Source organism: Hibiscus syriacus, unplaced genomic scaffold, assembly GCF_006381635.1.
Source record: "Hibiscus syriacus cultivar Baekdansim isolate YM2019G1 unplaced genomic scaffold, ASM638163v2 tig00111210_pilon, whole genome shotgun sequence".
NCBI lineage: Eukaryota > Viridiplantae > Streptophyta > Magnoliopsida > Malvales > Malvaceae > Hibiscus > Hibiscus syriacus.
This window is the reverse complement of record NW_024063021.1, coordinates 2,247,103-2,270,316: the sequence shown is the minus strand read 5'-3', so window position 1 is coordinate 2,270,316 and position 23,214 is coordinate 2,247,103. Positions and strand designations below refer to the sequence as shown.

The 23,214-nt window shown below is 34.2% G+C and overlaps 1 protein-coding gene and 1 pseudogene across 1 annotated transcript; both read right to left on the bottom strand.

The window, feature by feature from the left end:
- Positions 1–13,041: 13,041 nt before the first annotated feature.
- LOC120155969 lies at positions 13,042–18,771 on the bottom strand (annotated as a pseudogene).
- On the bottom strand, positions 14,448–16,724 carry LOC120156007. The gene is made up of 4 exons (XM_039167436.1): positions 16,610–16,724; positions 15,915–16,520; positions 15,624–15,795; positions 14,448–14,610 (listed from the first exon to the last, which is right to left on the bottom strand). The coding sequence occupies exons 1-4, from the start codon at positions 16,721–16,723 to the stop codon at positions 14,585–14,587; spliced, it is 918 nt and encodes a 305-aa protein (XP_039023367.1). The 5' UTR covers position 16,724; the 3' UTR covers positions 14,448–14,584.
- Positions 18,772–23,214: the final 4,443 nt, after the last annotated feature.

The window sequence follows — 23,214 nt, the reverse complement described above, 5'->3', positions numbered from 1 at the left end:
ATCTAGGTGCATGAGAGAAGTTGAATGGTTGCATCATAATGTCAGTCAGAATGTCTTCCAAATCTGGATACGATACAGATGTGTTTGGTTCTAGAAATCAATTGGACATTATTCTTCTATCTCTTATCTTTCCAAAGCCTTTTGAATCACCTTAATCCGATATCGGGAGCTTGAGATATGACCGATTTATTGAAAACAGTGCAGGCTGGAATTTTGTTACGGGAATTTTATGCATGGATGATTTGGATGAGTTTGAGCTAAAGGAGTCTTTTCAACTTCAGCCAAGTGACAAGCCATTGAAGGACTCTTAATTCACCCATTCAAGGCATTCAAAGCTGATTGTTATCATCTAAGTTCAAGGGTTGTTCATATTCTTCAAGGGAGCTTAATTCACTTGTTAAGACAATTTTCAGCATGGAATAACAAGAGTCTTTCTTCCCTTGGACGAAATTAAGGTCAAATTCAGCTTCAAATTTTCTAGATTCATCCCCAAAATGATCTAGAATATTCATCCAACCTTGAAGATATGAAGACAAAGCATTCAAGTGCATTTTATTGCTAAATTGATGAGAATGTTTTCATCTTTTGAGTCGTTTCATATGCTGCTTAGAAACACTACAAATAGGCACCTTTGGGATCATTTGTAGACACACATTGAATATATAAAACATCTTTGAGAGGTTGCTTTCATTCTTGTTCTTTTGTAGAACTTTATCGGCTTCAAGATAATCTTGTTGTCTTCATCCATTTCCTTTTGTTATAGCGTTGGTTCCTAGCTCATCTATAGCTAGTGGGTCACGTTCCATCTACTTCCACTTTGATTCCATCTATTTATATTGCTGGTTCCTAACTCCATATAGTTAGAGGGTCACAATCGTTTTCTTTTCAATCCATCTTTCATCCATGCCATTACCAACCCATACCTTCGCCATACTTTCATTACATCCAAACTACAACTTCCATCATCTTTCGTTCAAAGCAAGCAATTCAATTTCTTACTAGAATCATGATCGACCAATCATATATATGATTCGAAACTCATAATCGAGATCATATCAGTAGGTGTTTTACACATTATTGTCTTCAAACTCTCAAAATTTAGCCTCCAAAATCTAGCAAAACATATCCTTTTTGAAAATTTCAGTGAGAAGAGGATTATTGATTTTTCCTTATCCCGGATACAAATTGTTAAAAGTATAATAATACGAGACAATAAAAAGAAAATCTTATTTTAAAAAATTGATTTACACAAGTCGCGGCAAATACCATTTAATTCCACAACAGAATCTCATCGTAAAGTTTGTGTACATGAATCAAAAGAAAAACAAAAATGATTAACAACAAGAAAAAAATTATTCTATTAAATAATCGAAAGAATTGAAAATGGGTTTAGGCCTGCAACTACACAGTTTCCTTAGTACAGATGATCAACGTACAATAGTACAATAGCACAACTGTCGAGATCACGAATTATTCCTTGCCTTCGTCTATTACCGAAAAAACTAGAGGAGAAAAAAACTTTTTGAATAGTTTTTTGAGTTGTTTGAATCATGTTTAACCTAGTAGGTTTATACGGTATTTATAGGGATTTCACATTCTGAACAATTGAACATTTTTTACCTAATGAAGCATTAATGAGAATCAAACAATCAAGCAATTTCCAAAATTATTATTTTGATTAAATGAACCTTTTATTATTTATCCTTTTAATTCCAAAACAAATTTTGAAAAGATGTGTTTTATTTGAGGTAAAAAATATTTCAGTTTTGGGTTAAAATATCTGTAAGCTCACAAAGAGCTTGTCTGTTTCAAACATTCACTTTACCCACATCATGCACGTCTGCGCATTTACAAACCAACAATTCGTTTCACATTTTTCTAAAAAAAATTTGGATCAATTTCTCATTCAAAACTCTAAAATTATCGAATTTTTTCCGACACAAATTTCTTGTAGTAACCTGTGAGACCTAAAAACCCTCTCCGAGATTTAAGGTTCTTAGGTAGTGACCGATTCTACGTTGCCTGAATTTTAAAAGGATTGATGGCCACTTCTCTTCATGAAATAATGTTCCAAATATTCGTGTTGCCCTTGACCAAAAGAACATTTGCTTGACAAAAAAAAAAGTTTTCAATAATATCAACACTAAATTCATGTGTAAGATTATCATTCCAAGTTTTGTTATAAATTAAAATGTCATAAAAAAACTAAAATAAACCTTCTCAATGGATTTAAAAAGTTGGTTCATGATTAATCAATCATATATAGTGAATTAATCAATCCAAAAGGCATCACCTTCATTTCAAAGTGATTATATAGTGAATTCTAAAAATTTGTTTAAAATATCTTCACAGTGTTAACTCTGATTTGCCAATTACCTGATCATATTGAGAAAAAAAATCCTCTATTACTTCGGCCAACAAATCTTCCACTACCGGAATAAGAATTTTTTTTATGGGCATAGCATTCAACTGTACGTAATCAGCACACACACTCCAATATTCATTTTTCTGTTAACCAATTGACAAAGAAGAAAATGGACTTTCTACTTATTTGAATAATGGCTGAAGATAGCATTTCACTACTTTAACTTTTTTATGAAGAAGAAATCTATATGGTCTCAAATTGACTGGATAAGTAAGGCTTCAAGGTGATAACATGGTCTTGATTTCTTTCTGGTGGCAGTCTATGTGATTCTGCAAATACCTCTTAATATTTTTCCTTGCCTTCGTCTATTACCGAAAAAAATAGAGGAGAAAAAAACTTTTGAATAGTTTTTGACTTGTTTGAATCATGTTTAACCTAGTAGGTTTTATACGGTATTTATAGGGATTCCACATTCTGACAATTGAACTTTTTTACCTAATGAAGCATTAATGAGAATCAAACATCAAGCAATTTCCAAAATTATTATTTGATTAAATGAACCTTTATTATTTATCCTTTTAATTCCAAAACAAATTTGAAAAGATGTGTTTATTTTAGGTAAAAAAATATTTCAGTTTTGGGTTAAAATATCTGTAAGCTCACAAAGAGCTTGTTTGTTTCAAACATTCACTTTACCCACATCATGCACGTCTGTGCATTTACAAACCAACAATTCGTTTCACATTTTTCTAAAAAATGTTTGGATCAATTTCTCATTCAAAACTCTAAAATTATCGAATTTTTTCCGACACAAAATTCTTGTAGTAACCTGTGAGACTTAAAAACCCTCTCCGAGATTTAAGGTTCTTAGGTAGTGACCGATTCTACGTTGCCTGAATTTTAAAAGGATTGATGGCCACTTCTCTTCATGAAATAATGTTCCAAATATTCGTGTTGCCCTTGACCAAAAGAACATTTGCTTGACAAAAAAAAAAAGTTTTCAATAATATCAACACTAAATTCATGTGTAAGATTATCATTCCAAGTTTTGTTATAAATTAAAATGTCATAAAAAAACTAAAATAAACCTTCTCAATGGATTTAAAAAGTTGGTTCATGATTAATCAATCATATATAGTGAATTAATCAATCCAAAAGGCATCACCTTCATTTCAAAGTGATTATATAGTGAATTCTAAAAATTTGTTTAAAATATCTTCACAGTGTTAACTCTGATTTGCCAATTACCTGATCATATTGAGAGAAAAAATCCTCTATTACTTCGGCCAACAAATCTTCCACTACCGGAATAAGAATTTTTTTTATGGGCATAGCATTCAACTGTACGTAATCAGCACACACACTCCAATATTCATTTTTCTGTTAACCAATTGACAAAGAAGAAGAAAATGGACTTTTCTACTTATTTGAATAATGGCTGAAGATAGCATTTCACTACTTTAACTTTTTTATGAAGAAGAAATCTATATGGTCTCAAATTGACTGGATAAGTAAGGCTTCAAGGTGATAACATGGTCTTGATTTCTTTCTGGTGGCAGTCTATGTGATTCTGCAAATACCTCTTAATATTTGTTCAGCAGTTCTTTCAACTCTTCATACACTTTAGTATCTTCTACCTCAGTAAATAAATTTCTCTCTTCAAGTTAGCATGTCTTTCAGTCATTCTCTACATCTTATCACCATAGATAGTTTTGAATTTCTAGGGCCTCCATACTCCGTACAGCACTACATTTGTCTCGTTCATTTTAAAATTAAGTGTCATCTCATTAAAACGATAGGATTGTACTTTCTCATCCGATCAACTCCCAACACCATTTCACCCTCCTTATCTAAAGTAACCCTAAAATCGTTATCAAATCGATGCCCCTGCTATACATTTTATCAACAACAATAAATTAATATCTATATATATTTGATTTCAAATTCTCTTTAATGTATCTTTATTTAATATCCATTGTGGACGATTGTATATGACAATTCTATTTCTGTAACAGATACCTGACAAAAGGCTCAAAAACGTTGTAATATATTTGGTTTTCCATCAACGAAACCTCAAAATGCCCGTTTTCCCCTTGAAATAAATCTTGGTCGGTATGTTAGAATTTATCTCAAAATTCAGTACTATTATTGTTCCTTCTATTTTCGCTAGTCCTTTTGGTTATTGCAGTTGAAGATTATAGGGATGAGTTACCAACTTATCATATTCGATTACTATAATCAATTGGTAAACATAGTAGCAACACAAGTTTTCCCTTTTCCCGCTCCATGTCCTAATTGATTACAAATTAAAAAAAAAGGTTGGAAAGAGACGATCAAATGACACAAGCTATTTATACAATATTACTATTAAGAAAGGAAAAAGGAAATGATATGAGTGTAATACCCCAAATATCATGTCAGTGATTTTATTAAAAAGATTTAAAATATGAGGATTAATTTGAATAAATGATTAAGGATAAGAAATGATTTAGAAATAGTGTCTAAGACCAATTTGTAACAATGGAAGAATAAAAGGGGCATTATGGTCCTTTAAGGGGAAATGAATTTAAAATTAATTTTAATTAGGGTATTAAGGTATAGGACAAAGGGGAAAGTGAAAAACACTAAGCTATCTTTCTCTCTTTCTTTCCCGTGTAAGTGCTCTCCTCCATAACCAAATATAAGGCTTCATTTAGCTAGTTTTTCTTTTCGTTTTTGGTTCGTTCTTGAAACATTGAGTATTATAGAGGCTTAATGAAGGATTAAATAAGATTAGAACTATGAGATTGATGAATTATTTGAGATTGAAAAAATGGGTTTTTAATGATATGTTGATATATGAGTTTTTATTGAGGTTTATTAGTATATTTGACTTGTCAAAGAAGTAAATAAGAGATTAGAAGCCTTGGATGTGATTAATAACATGTTAGAAAAAGTGGTATGATTCTTGGTTTGAGATGTTCTTTAGAGATTTTAGATGTTATAAGAAGTTAAATGAAGGGAAGTTAGTGGGAATAAGTAAATGATGCAGGGGGATCCGAGACAGATGATGTTGAGCTGTCAGATTGCACCTTGATGGCGCTGAGATACCATGAATTGGCAGATCAGCGCAAAGGCGGGAATTGATTGTGACATGTTCCTCATTGGGGTCATTTTGAATATGTTTCAGTCTTTTGGCCATAACTTTGGCCATAACCATGTGGCCTTTTTTTCAACCTCAAATTCTGCCGTTTTCCCCTCCGAATCACTAGATTTAGATATTTTTTACTATTTATGGTAATATTTCGATTGTCAATTAGGAAGTCAATTTAAATCCGATTTAGGCCGGATTTTTTGGAGATTGCTTATTTATTTCGAATTTCAATTTAGTGATTTTCGGGATTTTGCTATTTTTGGCAAAATTCGAATAAAGACGATTTTTGGCTATAACAGTCCGGCTTGTGGACTGATTTTGGGATTGTTTGATTTTATAATATTTTATTAAACCCTAGAGACTTTTTTTTCTCTGGTTTTTTGGGCGAATTTTCTCTTATGAATCATCTATTGGAGCGCATGCAGGATAATCACTATTCTGTCTGGCGCCAGTAAAGAAGAGTTTAATAGTATTGTTGGAGGTAAAAGTAAGGGAATTTGACTAAATTTGTGTAAAAAATGAGCTGAAAATGGAAACTCTGGGTAAGGGTATCGGTACTGAAAGAATAGTATCGATACTATAGGTTTAAATTGGTAGAAATACGATGAACAGTATCGACACTGAAGCAATTAGTATCGATACTGATGTGAGTATCGATACTACGAGAAAGGTATCGATACCATGGATTTCAGAATGTAGAAATAGTATCGATACTAAAAGAGAGTATCGGTACCATAGTATATAAGTATCAATACCATGGTAGGGGTACTGATACTATTGAGCATGGAATTATAAGATAGGCTGAAATTGAAATAATAGTACTTTTGAGTATTATTAAAGTATAAATGTTAGGGAATATACTAACATTTGGTATGGTATTTGTCTTTAATGGATGATTGTGTAGATCATAACCAATCTCATGAGTCTAGCAAGAAAAAGGGCAAGGGTAAAGTTTCCGAATAGCCAGACATCATTACATCTTATTAGCGAGGCTTATCAGGTGAGTACATTTATTTAATTTATATGAGATGAGTAAGATTCACAATGAGTCAACTTAGAATATTTTTATTTAATGTATGTTTTATAATATTTAATATACTTTCATTATGTGTATGGAAAGGATATTATGAATGAGTTTTAGAGTATGAACATGAGAGGATGCCATAAATGAAAATGCATAGCGGTGCATTATCGGCATGAAAGGATGCCATAAATGAAAATGCATAACGGTGCATTATAGGCATGAAAGGATGCCATAAATGAAAATGCATAACGGTGCATTATTGGCATGAAAGGATGCCATAAATGAAAATGAATAACAGTGCATTATAGGCATGAAAGGATGCCATAAAAATTTGGTTTAACTGAGACAGATGTATCTGATCCTTATGGAGTATAAGATTTAGTTCGAAACCAAATAACCATGATATACTTATGTATACATTAATGTTTATTTACAATATTATGTCTCACTAAGTAAATACTTAACGTGTGTTGATTTCACACATAGGTAAATGAAGAGACTAGCTGAGTAAGGAGTGCAGCAGTAGCAACAACTATCATCAATGTAAGGTTCACTCGTTAGTAACAATAGGACAATCTGGTTTATTTTGAAAATTAGTTGGCATGTAATTAAAGTAAGAAAAATGCTCTGGAATGTATTTAAGTTATAACTTCATAATAGATTACAACGAATGTTTTACTTTATATTAAAAATGTTTTGTAATGAAATTTTGAAACAAAATTTTATGAGTTTTACAAACAAGTATATGATTTCTAAAAGTAATGTGACATATGTATCTTGTGTACGGAAATACATACGAGAAAAGAGTGTTATATTTATTGGTATCAGAGCACATGTTTAGCTGATTCTCGGCCAAAACTGGGTTTATTTGAAATTTGAAAAAGGGATTACATGCCTTTAAGATTGTCAAGGTTATTGATATGGTGTCATTAGAGTGTGATTGATGAGCTCCTTACTAACTTTGGTGTTATTATTATTTATTTTCTAATAGATGTCGAAATCCTCAAACTCGTTAAGAGCGAGGGAACAAGAAATTAGAGAAGGAATTGGTAGAGAAAGTTACGAGGCTAATAGTGAACATCCGATTCCATATGAAAATGCTAGTGTGCATATACATCAGGGGATGCCAATGCATGAGTTTGGAGCTTTTATGAAAGCTCTCGATGTCATCCTAACATGATTTCAACCTCCTCCTGCTCTTATAGCACCGAGGATGTTGATCCCAAAAGAGCTGAAGAGTTTGGGAGTCCCAGAGTTTTGGGGAGAAGAGGATGAGGGTCCTATGAAGCCTGACTTGTGGCTAAATGATGTTGTGGTAATGCTTGAAAGTCTTCACTGTTCGGATTCAGAAAAGTTGGGTGGAATTGTATCTTTACTTACAGGACCAAATCGAGTATGGTGGTCAAATACTACGATGTATGCACCACCGGAGCAAGTGACCTGGCAATTCTTCATGAAGGAATTCAAGAACAAGTGTGTGGGTGAGCAGTTTAGACGGGCAATGATGTTAAAGTTCCTTAATTTGAAACAAGATGATCGATTCGTACATGAGTTTGAGGCTAAGTACAATAAGCTGAGTCATTTTGCTACTGAAGTAGTTCCCAATGACGAGGCTCGACATGATTGGTTCATAGAAGGTTTGAGGCCAAAGTTGAAAGAGATGATGTTGGCTTTGAACTTGCCTAGTTTACAAGAAGTCATAAAACGAGCCAAGGCAATTGAAAGAGCTCAGAATGAGACCTAGCAGTGGAGTAAAGTTTGCAAATGGGGAAAAGAGTTGGAATGCCTTCAAATCCCTATAATGCTAAGAGAGGCAAGAGCTCGAGTTCCAGATATACTGATAGAGATGGTTCTACTGCAGATTCGTAGAAAACTAAACAATCTCAGTCTTTTGTTGCTAGCTCGGTAGAGCATATGGGGAAAGATCTTAATATCAAACATGTGGTAAATTGCACCTTGGAGTATGCAACCTTCTCAGTGGAGCTTGTTTTCAATGTGGCGAGACTAGTCATTTTGCCTGAAATTGTCCTAAGAAATCTGGGGACAATTTGGCGTAATCTGAAAAAACGGTGGCAGCCTCTAATAAAAGCAGGGGAAGGGGTAGATCCAGGTGACCATCTGATTCAATGCAGCGATAAGAGACTCAGGGATTCGCCACAATTTATAACAATTAAATGATGAGGATCGGGATGACCCCAAAATCATAACAGGTACATTCCATCTTTTTGATGAGTATATATTTGTTTTAGTTGACCCTATTTCTACACACTCATACATTAGTACAAAGTTGGTTAGATCTAGAGAAATTCCTTTAGAACCAATATTTAGTGAGATTATAGCGGTAAACCCCATAGGCCATACTACGAGGGAAACTCGGTTATGTAGGAAGTGCCCGATAAAGATTCAAGGGGTTGTGTTTCTGGCAAACTTGATGGATTTTCCCTTCTATGAGTTTGAAATCATTTTGGGCATAGATTGGTTGTCTCCACGTCATGGATAGGTTGATTGTCGCAAGAAGCGATTATTCTTGAAGGATGCGGAAGGCTCTGAAATAATAGTGATCGACAAAAAAGCGAAATCACCATCCAATGTGATATCGGTCATAGCTGTAAAGAAAAATATGTCAAGGGGGTGTATAGATTTCCTAGTTAATGTGATAGATACTCAAGTACCGAAAACAAAATTAAATAATATCCCAACAGTTAAGGAGTTTCCAGAGGTTTTTTTCGAAAGAATTACCAGGTTTACCTCCAGACCGTGAAGTATAATTCAAGATTGAGGTTTACCCAGGTATCGAACCTATTTCTATAGCTCCAACGGAGTTAAGAGAGTTAAAATCTCAATTGTAAGAGCTACTTGATAAGGGATTTGTGAGACCCAGTGTTTCTCCTTAGGGAGCACCTGTGCTGTTTGTGAAAAAGAATGACAGGTCTCTGTGATTATACATCGACTACCGTCACTTAAACAAACTAACGATAAAGAATAAGTATCTATTCCAAGGATTGATGATCTGTTCAATCAATTGAAAGGCGTAACAGTGTTCTCTAAGATAGATATGAGGTCGGGGTACCACTAATTAAAGATAAAAGCGGATGATATTTCAAAAACAGTTTTTCGGACTCGGTATGGACACTATGAATTTGTGGTGATGCCATTTGGATTGACTAATGTTCCTACATCATTTATGGACTTTATGAACCGAGTATTCCAACCTTACTTGGATCAATTCGTGGTAGTATTTATAGACGATATTTTGGTGTATTCTAAGTCAATAGAGGAACATGATGACCATCTTCGAGTGGTTCTTCAGACACTTCGAAAGAAGAAGTTGTATGCCAAATTGTCCAAGTGCGAATTTTGGTTAGCTGAGATTGCTTTCCTTGGTCATATAGTCTCCACAGAAGGCATAAGAGTAGATCCTAAAAAGATCCAATCTATAGTGGATTGGCAAGCCCCAAAGAATGTTTATGAAGTTTGGAGTTTCTTGGGGCTTGTTGGTTATTATAGACGGTTCGTGAAGAACTTATCAATTTAACTTTGCCACTAACTAAGTTGTTAAGGAAAGATGTGCCTTTTGTTTGGTCAAAGAAATGCCAAGAAAGTTTTGAAATGTTAAAGAGAATAGTAACAAAGGCCCCAGTGCTAGTACAATCTGAGTCGGGTAAAGACTATGTAGTATATAATGATGCATCTCACAATGGGTTGGGATGTGTACTCATGCAAGACGGTAAAGTTATGGCTTATTCCTCAAGAAAGTTGAAGAATCACGAGAAAAATTACTCGGCACACGATTTGGAATTGGTAGTAGTCGTATCTGCCTTGAAAATTTGGCGTCATTATCTGTATGGTGAGCGGTGCCATATTTATACGGATCACAAGAGTCTAAAGTACTTTTTGACTAAAAATAACTGAACTTAAGGCAAATAAGATGGATCGAGCTTTTAAAAGATTATGATTTGATTATTGATTATCATCCCGAAAGGCTAAAATGGTAGCGAATGTACTTAGCCGAAAGACTTTTGCCGCTCTATGGGCTTTGGATGCGCGCATGTCTTTAAAGGAAGATGGTGCCTTGATTTCTGAACTTAAGTTAAAGCCGATGCTTTTGGATCGGGTAAAAGAGCTGAAAGGTCAAGATGAGAACTGTTTGGCGAGGATGGCACAAGTAGAAAAAGAAGAAATCAAAGACTTTGAAATGAGGGCTGATAGATGTTTATATTATCATGGAATTGAAGAAAGATATTCTTTCCGAGGCACGTTATAGTCCTTTAACGATGCACCCAAGCGGGAATAAGATGTATCAGGATTTAAAGAGTCGTTATTGGTGGTCTGGTATGAAAAGAGTTGTATTAGAGTTTGTTGTGAGATGTTTGACATGTCAACAAGTGAAAGGTGAACACCAAGTGTCATATGGATTGCTACAACCAATATCCATTCCTGAGTGGAAATGAGAATGAGTTATAATAGATCTTGTTTCCGGGTTACCTTTATCACCAGGTAAAAAGGACTCAATATGGGTAATTGTAGACAGATTGGCCAAGACAACTCACTTTATTCCAGTTCAGGTAGATTACTCGATGGATAAATATACATAATTGTATATAAAAGAAATAGTTCAGCTGCATAGAGTGCTATATCGATAGTGTCCGATCTAGACCCAAGGTTTACTTCAAGATTCTGGAAGTCCTTACATGAGAATTGGGTACTCGATTGAATTTCAACACAGCTTTTCATCTGCAGACAGATGGGCAGTCAGATAACTATTAAAATATTAGAGGATATGCTAAGGGCATGTGTGATTGAGTTTAAAGGATCATGGGAAAGGTATTTTCCTTTAGTAGAATTTGCTTATAATAAGAGTTACCAATCGAGTATTAAGATGGCCCCATATGAAGCTTTGTATGGGAGAAAGTGTCGAAACCCTTAAATTGGTTTGAACTAAAGGATCGAGACCTAGTTGGCCCGAATTTGATGAAAGAAATAGAGGAAAAAGTGAAAATTATCCAGGATAATCTAAAGATAGCCTACGATCGAAAAAAATCTTATGCTGATTTGAAAAGAAAAGAAACTAAATTTCAAGTGGGAGACAAGGTATTTTTGAAAGTGTCGCCCTGGAATAAAGTATTGCGGTTTGGGTGCAAAGGAAAGCTGAGTCCGAGATTCATTGGACCTTATGAGATCTTGAAAATGGTTGGACCCGTAGCTTATCAATTAACTTTGCCTCTGGATATGGATAAGATCCACAATGTCTTTCATGTGTCGATGCTAAGAAGGTACCAATATGATCTATCCCATATTATCACTAGAGGAGATAGAGATCCGACCATATATGACTTATGGGGGAAAACCAGTGCAGATCTTGGCTAGAGAAAATAAAGAACTGCATAGTAAGAAGATTCATTTAGTTAAAGTGCTCTGGCAGAATCATAAGGTGGGAGAAGCTACTTGGGAAAGAGAGGAGAACATGAGGAAGCAATTTCCACACCTCTTCGTTTCAGGTACTTCTTTTAATTCGAGGACGAATTTTCTTAAGGGGAGGAGAATTGTAATACCCCAAATATCAAGTCAGTGACTTTATTGAAAAAATTTAAAATATGACGATTAATTTGAATAAATGATTAAGGATAAGAAATGATTTAGAAATAGTGTTTAAGACCAATTTGTAACAATGAAAGAATAAAAGGGCCATTGTGGTCCTTTAAGGGGAAATGAATTTAAAATTGATTTTAATTAGGATATTAAAGTATAGGAAAAAGGGGAAAGTGAAAAACACTAAGTTATCTTTTCTCCTTCTTTCCCGTGTAAGTGCTCTCCTCCATAGCCAAAGGTACGGCTTCATTTAGCTAGTTTTTCCTTTCGTTTTTGGTTTTTTCTTGAAACATTGAGTATTATAGAGGCTTAAGGAAGTATTAAATAAGATTAAAGCTAATAGATGGATGAATTATTTGAGATTGAAGAAAATGGGTTTTTGAATGATATGTTGATATATAAGTTTTTATTGAGGTTTTTAGTATATTTGACTTGTCAAAGAAGTAAATAAGAGATTAGAAGCCTTGGATGTGATTAATAACATGTTAGAAAAAGTGGTATGATTCTTCGTTTGAGATATTCTTTGGAGATTTTAGATGTTATAATAAGTTAAATTAAGAAAAGTTAGTGGGGATAAGTAAAGAAGAGTTTAATAGCATTGTTGGAGGTAAAAGTAAGGGAATTTGACTAAATTTGTGAAAACATCGAGCTGAAAAATGGAAAATCTAGGTAAGGGGTATCGGTACTGAAAGAACATACTGATATTATATGCTTAAATTGGTAGAAATATGATGAACAATATTGATACTAAAGCAATTAGTATCAATATTGATGTGAATATCGATACTACGAGAAAGTTATCGATACCATGGATTCCAGAATATAGAAATGGTATCGATACTGAAAGAGAGTATCGGTACCATAGTATAGAAGTATCGATACCATGGTAGGGGTACCGATACTATTGATCCTGGAATTATAAGATAGGCTGAAATTATAATAGAAATTGAAATAATAGTACGTTTGAGTATTATCAAAGTATAAATGTTAGGGAATATACTAACATTTGGTATGATATGTGTCTTTAATGGATGCTTGTGTAGATCATAATCAATCTCTGAGTCTAGTAAGAAAAAGGGCAAGGGTAAAGTTACTGAATAGTCGAACATCATTACATCTGACTAGCAAGGCTTATCAGGTGAGTAAATTTATTGTATTTATATGAGATGAGTAAGATTCACAATGAGTCAAGTTACAATGTTTTTATTTAATGTATGTTTTACATTATTTAATATACTTTCATTATATGTATGGAAAGGATATTATGAATGAGTTTTAGAATATGAACTGCTCTAAAATGAATGAATAAATGAAAATGAATAACGGTGCATTATCAACATGAAAGATGCCATAAATGAAAATGTATAATAGTGCATTATAGGCATGAAAGGATGCCATAAATGAAAATGCATAACGGTGCATTATCGACATAAAAGGATGTCATAAATGAAAATGCATAACGGTGCATTATTGACATAAAATGATGTCATAAATGAAAATGCATAATGGTGCATTATAGGCATGAAAGGATGCCATAAATGAAAATGCATAACTGTGCATTATCGGCATGAAAGGATAACATAAATGAAAATGCATAACAATGCATTTTTGGCATGAAAGGATGTCATAAATGAAAATAAAGAATAATGGGAAAATATACAGAAAGATATATATAATGGGTATACTAAGAATAATTACGATGATTGTATGAAAGAAATTTGGTTTAACTGAGACGGATTTATCTGATCCTTATGGAGTATACGATTTTGTTTGAAACCAAGTAAACATGATATACTTATGTATACATTAATATTTATTTACAATATTATGTCTCACTAAATAAATACTTAATGTGTGTTGATTTCACGCGTAGGTAAAAACAGAGACTAGCCGAGTAAGGAGTGCAGCAGTAGCAGCAGCTATCATCAATTTAAGGTTGACTCGGCAGTAGCAATAGGACAATCTGGTTTATTTTGAAAATTAACTGGCATGTAATTGAAGAAAAATGTTCTGGAATATATTTAAGTTATAACTTCGTAATAGATTACAACGAATGTTTTGCTTTATATTAAAATGTTTTGTTATGAAATTTTGAAACAAAATTTTATGAGTTTTACAAACAAGTATATGGTTTCTAAAAGTAATGTGACATCTGTATCTTGTGTACGAAAATATATACGAGAAATAGGTGTTACACTGACAGCCTCGGTTCAACTCCGTAATCCCTCAAATCCTTGCTAAACTACGGCACCTTTCCTTCATCAGAAAAAAAGCGATGTCCGAAGGAAGCGCAAGAAGTGGCCAAGAGAAGGAACAAAAGGTGATCTTGCTTTTCGTCATGCTACCTTCACCCAAGACGTAACCGGGCATATCATCCAGTGAAAGCATAATACGCACATCATATACTCCTCAAGCACTTTTGACCAAATAATCTGCTACTGATTCTAAATCGCCGGTTCCAAGTGTGTCCTATTCATATGCTATGCAATGCGATCAAAACTGCATAATATAAAAACAAGTTTAAGCTTCATAAACTTGGCGAACTAAATTTAGAAAAATATGAATTCGTTACATGATATCACATGAGGCAAAGCAAACGACTTTACCTTCGTAATATCAAGGCACTTAATCTTGGTTCTAATTATCTTAATACATCCCAAGTGATTTCAGGCCTGTCATAGTTTTCTACCAGCAAAGGGTTAATCATTCACATGATAAATTCCTAGGCCTATTTGTGCTATTATGTACACCATTGAAGTAATCCAACTTCGACTTGCATACTATCTAATTACAGAAAACTCTACCAACAAATTGTTTCAAAATCCTTCAACCAGATAGATTCCATAGCATTATTTTTATAACCACCAGAAATTCGCCATTATACTCAACCTTCTGTATCTTTATCGATAACAGCATAACAATATTCTCTTCTCTTATGAGCAATCAATCCTATGGACCAAAAATGGTGCCTTTAGGAAGTTTGTTTCGTTGAATATTTATATTCTGTTTTTATCTGATAAACTTGTTAAGATTGCAGGTCATGCATTCTACAAGACCTAAAACTGCAAAGAATTTGAAGTACCATGCACCGATGTTAGTCTCATCAATAATCGTTTGTCCACAATTAGTACGCATTTGGAATCTCAAACTCTAATTCCCTAATATCATGAAATAATCTAAGGTCCAATGGGGCATAGATATGCATTTATATTTGTTAGTGATCTTTAGAGTTTTCTTCTTCTGGTCACTCTGCAGGATGCAATACTCTTATGCTCTGTTGCAACGAGAATTCACCATTCAAGCTAAGTAGCACAAAGTGCAGATAACAGCCAAAGAATGAAATGACTTTACTAATCATGAAAACATTGGTAAATATTTTGCTCGCATTAAGAAAAAAAAAATTGCTTTGATGAGAAAGAGCATTGAGTTTTACTCGTAAACAGATAAGCAGAAAATATCTGTAACAAACATGAAAAGGATGAAGAAAAATTGAGAACTTGAGGACAGCTCACCAATCACACAAATGAACATCAAAGCCCAAACTGCTATGTCAACAGGACGGTTACTTTTAGTTTGATACTGAGACCATCGAAGCTGTTTTTGGAAAGACCCATACCAGCTATTAAGTTGCTTATCATCACAATCTACCCCACCAGTATTCTTTTCGTAGCATTCATCGTTTCCCTGCAGGACGAAAAGATAAAACAGGAACTTATAAACACTAATGGAATGGCATAAAACATGGTAATGAAAAGTGAAATATTGAAAACTATAACTCATTTAATACAGCGGTAGAATTTCACCCTAGGCAACTCGGGAGGTCTCAAGAAATCTGCTTTAGACTCTTGTTGACGAGACGTTGCCTTTGACTTCCTGAGGCTATTCTTTGACCAATTCCCCATGGCTGCAGATTCCATGGAACTTAGGGAACCAGAACTCGGTGCCATTCTTGGTGGAATAAAAGGCCGACTATTGGAAGTGTTTTTCTGTACAACATCATCACCAATTGCAATCTTCCAAGCACCAATGTTAGCAGCACTAGCAGCCCTCCTATGCCCAACTGACTTCTCGCTGTTAGGCTCAGATGAGCTCAACTCAATAGACTGAACTGCATTCTTCAACAAATCTGGTGCTGATTCTCTATTCATCCCTCGTCGAACTTCATTACCCCTACCATGATTCTTAGAAGGAAGTGTTGTGTCTCCGGGTGCGAACAAAAATAGAGCGAGCTCGTTACATTCACCTTCATCCAAATGCATCGATGAGCTAGCCTCTTTACAAGCTGATTCCTGCAAATATTTTTCAATCTTTAAAATCTGATCCTTAATTGCTAAGATGAATTCACAATGCCTATCCCTAGCTTCCTCGCTAGGGGAACTCAATTGAACAGCCTTTTCAAACTCCTCTAACTGCAAAAACAAATTCAATTCCTCAAGATCATGAACCAATTCATGAACGAATCAATCATGAAAATAATGATAGAATGCATAAAGATGACCTGCCATTTGGTAGTGCTAATAGCAGTACGTAGATCCCTACCAAGCTCTTCAAAATTCCACGGAGAAGAAACATCTTTTATCGCGTGAATCCATGTCTGATATGTCCATTCCATCCTTTGAAACGCGAAAACAAACCAAAATTTCAACCAAATAATAGATTAATTGAAATTCTAGATATTAATTATATCATTTAGAAATCAAATTCTTTAGATTCGAATTGTGAGTAATCTCCCCCGTGTGTACTTTTTGATTGTGTCACAAGTAAAGTCTCTGAGGGTAGTGCTCTTAATTTGATCTCGTGTGTAGTTCAAGACACAAAGAAAATGGAGATAGTCGTCGATGGTGGCATCATAGACAAGGCTAGGGTCGAGGGCTCCAAATGGATCGACATATCCGGCACCGTAATCGAACGGTGTGGCTGGTTCTCCTGTGACAGAATCTTTAATTTTTTCACCACTTTTGTAAGATGTATAAGCAGTGGTCATGAGGGCGGATTTAATGGCTGCTGGACTCCATTCGGGATGAGCAGCTTTGACAATTGCAGCTAAACCACAAACATGGGGGCATGACATGGATGTTCCCGAAATGATACTGAAGTTTACATGCCTTTTGTCAATCTCTAATCCGGTTGGACCGACCTCACCACTCCACCCTGCAAGGATATCGACCCCTGGTGCAATAATGTCTGGTTTAAGTATCGCTGGAGTAACCAGATTCGGTCCTCTCGAACTGAATCCTGCAACCAAGGGGGATGGTTGAACACCTAACTCTGTGGTTGCAGTACCAATTGTGGCAGTTGGATTATGATCAGAAGATATATATTTCTTGATTGAATCCCCAGTTTTCTCACCAACAGCTGCTGAAGGCAAGAGATGCGCATCGGCGATTACCTCTTCGCCGAAAGGATCGATGTTGGCCAAAATCATTCCTACACCACCAGCAGCCTTAACCACCACTCCTTTTTCGGCCCTCGCATTTCCCCCTCAATCGCATACCACAATTTTCCCCGAAACCTTTTCCGGAATCAGAATTCCGTTCAGGCAATAACCTCCAACACTTGTATTACTCACACTAGCGCCATAAACTAGTGACACAGTGGAATTAGCTACTAGTTTTCCGTTAAAAAGTGTCACGCGGGTGTGTTTCTCGCCATTTCCAAGAGTAATGAGGGTAGGAAACTCACGGTCTAATGTTCCGGCACCTATGGTCGCTATCCTTGGTTCAACATTCGACAAGCTGCCTGGTACAGGGCCACCATTTCCTGCTGAACAAGATACAAAAACTCCATGTACAACTGCTGAGAATGCTCCAATGGCAACAACGTCAAGATAGTACTCCGATGGTCTACCACCGATCGACATCGACAGAATATTGACTCCATCGGCGATAGCTCTGTCCATGGCTGCTGAAATATCAGAGCTAAAACACCCACCATGCCAGCATGCCTTATAGATGGCCACTCGGGCATGCGAAGCCATCCCACGTGAAGTCCCGTTAGCATATCCCAGAAAGTTAGCATAGGCACAACCGAGCCGGTAGCCATAGTTGCTGTGTGAGTTCCATGTCCTTCATCGTCTCTCGGAGACTTCGATTCCATTGTTTCATCAATATCTCCAATGGAAGCTTCATACCCTTGTGAATAATACCTGGCACCAATCAGTTTCCTATTGCAGCTCGATGAACTGAAGTTTTTTCCCACTTGACACCCGCCTTTCCACCATGAAGCCACCGGTCCAAGCTCGGAATCATCGAAGCTTTTCAGCTCCGGCCAAAAACCGGTATCCAACACCCCAACAATCACATCACTCATTGAAGCAGATGTGGGGAACAGAGCGCTGTGCTGTGTTAATCCAAGAAACTCTGGTGTTCGAGTTGTGTGAAGTTCATATCGAACTGCGGGTATGACAAAGAGTATTCCATGTTCTTTACGAAGCAACTCAGCTTCCTCGACTGTCAGCCTCGTGGAGTAGCCATGGATGACGTTCTCGTATGTGTAGAGCATGGGTGCTGATTCGGAGACGGATTTTAGAGATTAATCGTACCACTGGGAGTGATGAGTGAAACTATGTGGCATGCTGGACTTGTCCATGTGAACTATGTAAGTCCTCTTGGATTTTTCCATCTTCCCTTCTGCTACGATGCATGCGTAGAACAAAGAGATTTTGTATATTAAAATTTATAATTTTTATGAAGTGGAGAGATTTTATACTTTTTAAGATAAATATCAGGATTATGAATATCTTTAATCACTCAATCAATTTAATGAATTCCAAATATTGTAATTTTATAATATGACGTAAACTTCTTTTAAATAAAATATTTTATAATACTTTTTTAATATATCATGAATTAATTTTATATATATACGGGATAAGTTTTTTTTAACAATTCACATAGTTATATCGATAATTAATGTGTTTAACTTTGTAAACCAGGTTGGGAGGGTCGTTCTTGCCTCTACAGTATCCGATCTAGGTTAATCAATCAATAGATCGGATACCAGTGATTATATAAAAAAATATGTTTTTAGCTTTATAAAATGATTTTTAAACTCAAGTTTCATTGAATCTTTGATGTCGTGAGTTTGTAATCTGAAAGAAATATGATTGATAATATCCAATGTATTTATCATCAATTCAAATAACAAGTTAGTTATATTTGTACTTTATATTTCTTTATGAATTCTTATAAATCTTTTGTTATTTTTTATTAGTAATTTTATTGCCAAATACTTAAATATTTATATGATGCTTTTAACGTTTAAGGTTAATTATTTTATAATATTTGATATTATTTTAAAAATTAAATTTATATAACTATAAAATCTTTATATACATTATTGTACCTTTAGATATCATCTTAAAAATAACAACTTTTCATCGATTGGGATCTTTGGATAGACCTCTTCACTATCAGAACTCTCAAAGAATCTATATTTTCCGAACACAATTGTATAATAGTCTCTAAGTTAGATACAATACATAGATAAAATCTCTAACAAATGTCGTAACGTCTTTTTTGACGAACGAATACTTTTTCGATGAGAACCTTGAATTTACGACTTATTTAGGAAAACTTGAATTTTTGTTGTTGAGTTAATCGAATGACGAAATTGGCCAAGAGGGGGGTGAATTGACAATAAAAATTTTGTGGAAGCTTTTGCAGAGAATTGAAAGTATTTGCACAGTGATTTACAGTGGTTCGACTTTCTCAAACAAAGTCTACGTCCACTACCTTAGCTATCCACACTAAGGATTTTCCAACAAATTCACTAATTTGTTCTTTCTTTTGAGGCCAAAGAGATAACCTTACAATTCCCTCAAGAGTATACCCCAACTCTTGAGAACACTCTTTTCTCAAAGAGAAGATTACAAATTTGCAAACTTACAAGAAAACCTCACAAGGTAAGATGTTTGCACAATTCTAGAACAAAGAAAAGAATACTCAAAGATGAATACAATTGAGCACAGAAAGTGTTCTTGAAAGCAAAAAGAATATTGAATGAAAATAGGCTTGAAATGCTCAAACTTGAGGTTTGATGCTTTCTCTTTGATTCTCTCTTGATTCTAGTTGCTTGATGTTTCTTGTTGTTGATCAATGGCTTCTAAACTTGCTTAAATACACCTTGGATCACTTCTGAACGTTGGGGATAATTAGAGAAGATTATAGCCGTTTTAGTGTGAAAACATTTAATAAAACAGCTTGGAGCGTGGGGGAATCGGTTCCCTCTCATAGGGAATCGTTTCCTAGTGTAAAATTCAAATATTTCGACCGTTTGAACAGGGGGGAATCGGTACCCCCTTGGGGGGAATCGGTTCCCTCCGAGCATTCTGGAAATCTCGGAGCCAAACCATTCAGGGGGGGAATCGGTTCCTATGGGGGAATCGGTTCCCTCTGAGCAATCTGGAATTTTTGGCTTTGAATTGGTTCGAAATACTTTGTAAAATTATTTTGAAATTGTTTTATGATTAAAACTTAATTTTACACTTAAGTAAGGATCAAAAATGATTTTTGAAATATTTGGAGTAATGTTTTGATATTCGAATAGTTATATCGAATATACTTAGAAAATCATTTGGAAAATCTTAAAATCCATTTAACTAAATTTGTTATATCGAAATATTAAAATGTTTCAACAATTGTGTTTTTTTAGATTCAATTGATCTGGAGTCATCGTCAACCTTTGGGTTAGGTAGGTCGAACACCTAAAAACATCTTTTAAATAATTTTAAGAAAAATCATTTTTAAGACATGAAACTGGTTTGCGTTTGTCAAAGATTCATTTTAGGTTCGGGAGTCAATTACGGGTGGGGAAGGGTTAGCACCCCCACAACGCCAAAAATTAGTACTTAATAACTTGTATGTTGTCGTGGTGGAAATTAAAAAAAAATCGAATCAATATTTAAAGTGCGATCCTTTTATTGAATATTAATTAATTTGTTTCTAATAAATTATTAGGTAACATTCCTTAATTTGAGAAGAAATCACAGGATTTGTATGTCCTTCAATGGGAAGACTATCCTATCTATTTCTTCTATATACAAGAAATGTCTCATCCTCAATATTATCAAGAAAATCATCAATCAAATATAAATTGAATATCAGTAATCGCATAAAATAACTTACTATTTAAAGAGCCAACATTTGAGTTAACATAAATGAATTAAATTATCATTTTAATAAAAATAAACTCGACTTAATTCAAGTTCACTTTGCATTCGAATGTCGTATCGAATCACACTACTTCAATCAAGCAGTGTTTTTCACGCTCATTCTATAATAGAGTGTTTTTGAAAACATTCGAATAAAATATTTAAAAAATATTAACATCAAGTACAAGGGATATAGAAATATTGACAATTGGACATTTTATAAAATAAAGAGAAAATAACTTCAGTGAACGAAAATGTTTTATAATATACGATTTTAACCAACTTTTTTTGGATTTGCAAAAATAACCAACAAATTCGCAACACGAACTCCAATTTCGCAAAGCGAATTTGGAATTCGCAACATATAATTAGAATTCGCAACTCGAACATGAAAATTTTTGCAACGCGAATTTCATTTTCGCAACGCGAATTACCGATATAGGTAAACACAACTATTCGCAACTCGAATTCGGATTTCACAATGCGAATTTCGTATTTGCAACGCGAATTTCGCAACGCAATTACGATATAGGTAAACATAGTAGAAAAAATCCGGTAAAAATTCCGAATTCGACAATTTGAAAACTGAGTTGCGAATTTGGCAAATTCGTGCTGCGAAATGTAAAATCTCGCCTCTTAAAGAAAAAATTGTGAGTAAATAATAATTTGATCTTTGTCAACTAATCACAATTAGTTCAATATGATTAGAAGATTTTTTTAGTTCAATATGGTGGTCACACGTCTAACCACCATATTAAAGAGAGAAATAAAAGGACATAAAATGCACTGGAGTGGTTTTCAACATGAGACATCTCAGTTGCTAAGTCCACGTATGAATCACTCAGCTAAACCTACGGCTGTAAATGAATTGAACAAACAGGAACGAGGGTATGTTCATGTTCGTTCGTTCGTTTAACTTTAACCAAACAAACGAACTGTCGAAATGATTTTTTCTTTAAGACGCGAGATTTTACATTTCGCAACACGAATTTTCCAAATTCGCAACTCAGTTTTCAAATTGACGAATTCGAATTTTTTACCGGATTTTTTCTACCTTGTTTACCTATATCGGTAATTGAGTTGCGAAATTGGCGAATTCGAGTTGCAAAATTGGAGTTGCGAAAAAGAAATTCACGTTGCGAAAAATAAATTAACGTTGCAAAAATTTCCTTGTTCGAGTTGCGAATTCTAATTCTGTGTTGCGAATTTGGAAACTGTGTTGCGAAATTGGAGTTCGTGTTGCGAATTTGTTGGTTATTTTTGCAAATCCAAAAAAAATTGGTTAAAATCGTATATTATAAAGTATTTTCGGTCATTGAAATTATTTTCTCTAAAATAAAATAAACAAATAAGATCAAACAAAATAGAATAAAAATTAGTATATATATATATACAAGGGTCAAAGAATATTAAGTAAATATATACACATATATATATGAATAATATTATATAACATATACAAACAACAAAGACCATAATTAAATATAATATATAATGATAACAAATACATAAATACTTATGTGGTAAGATAAAAGTAACAGAGACCAAATTATATGAGGATTAAATCAGAAGAGAAACAAAACAGTAAGTATGAAATATATAGTATACAACATGTACATAATTTATACATACATAAAATATAGTATACAACATGTCATGTTACTATTATTATCGTCTAATTATATATATATATATATATAGTGTAATAATTAAAATATACTTAACAGAGATATAAATGCATATAAGGCATATAATGTATTTACATATATGTAATTATATAAGGCACATTTAATAAACATAATAGTGCACATATATATATATATATATAAAAAGGAATAAAATAGTAATATATAGACTAAAATAAATGCAATATGCAAGCTGTCTAACGGAAATGATGCATGAATTAAGGTAGGATTAAATTACGAATCAAATGAAATTAATTAACGGAAAAT

Bases quoted from the DNA above. Each gene is read 5' to 3' on its own strand.
- LOC120156007 (XM_039167436.1), bottom strand. From the start codon at position 16,723: ATGGAATGGACATATCAGACATGGATTCACGCGATAAAAGATGTTTCT. The intron at 15,796-15,914 runs GTGAAATTCTAC...TTCGTCCTGCAG, and splicing joins GACCTCCCGAGTTGCCTAGG to GGAAACGATGAATGCTACGA. The intron at 14,611-15,623 runs GTGAGCTGTCCT...TATATTATGCAG, and splicing joins GATGTTCATTTGTGTGATTG to TTTTGATCGCATTGCATAGC.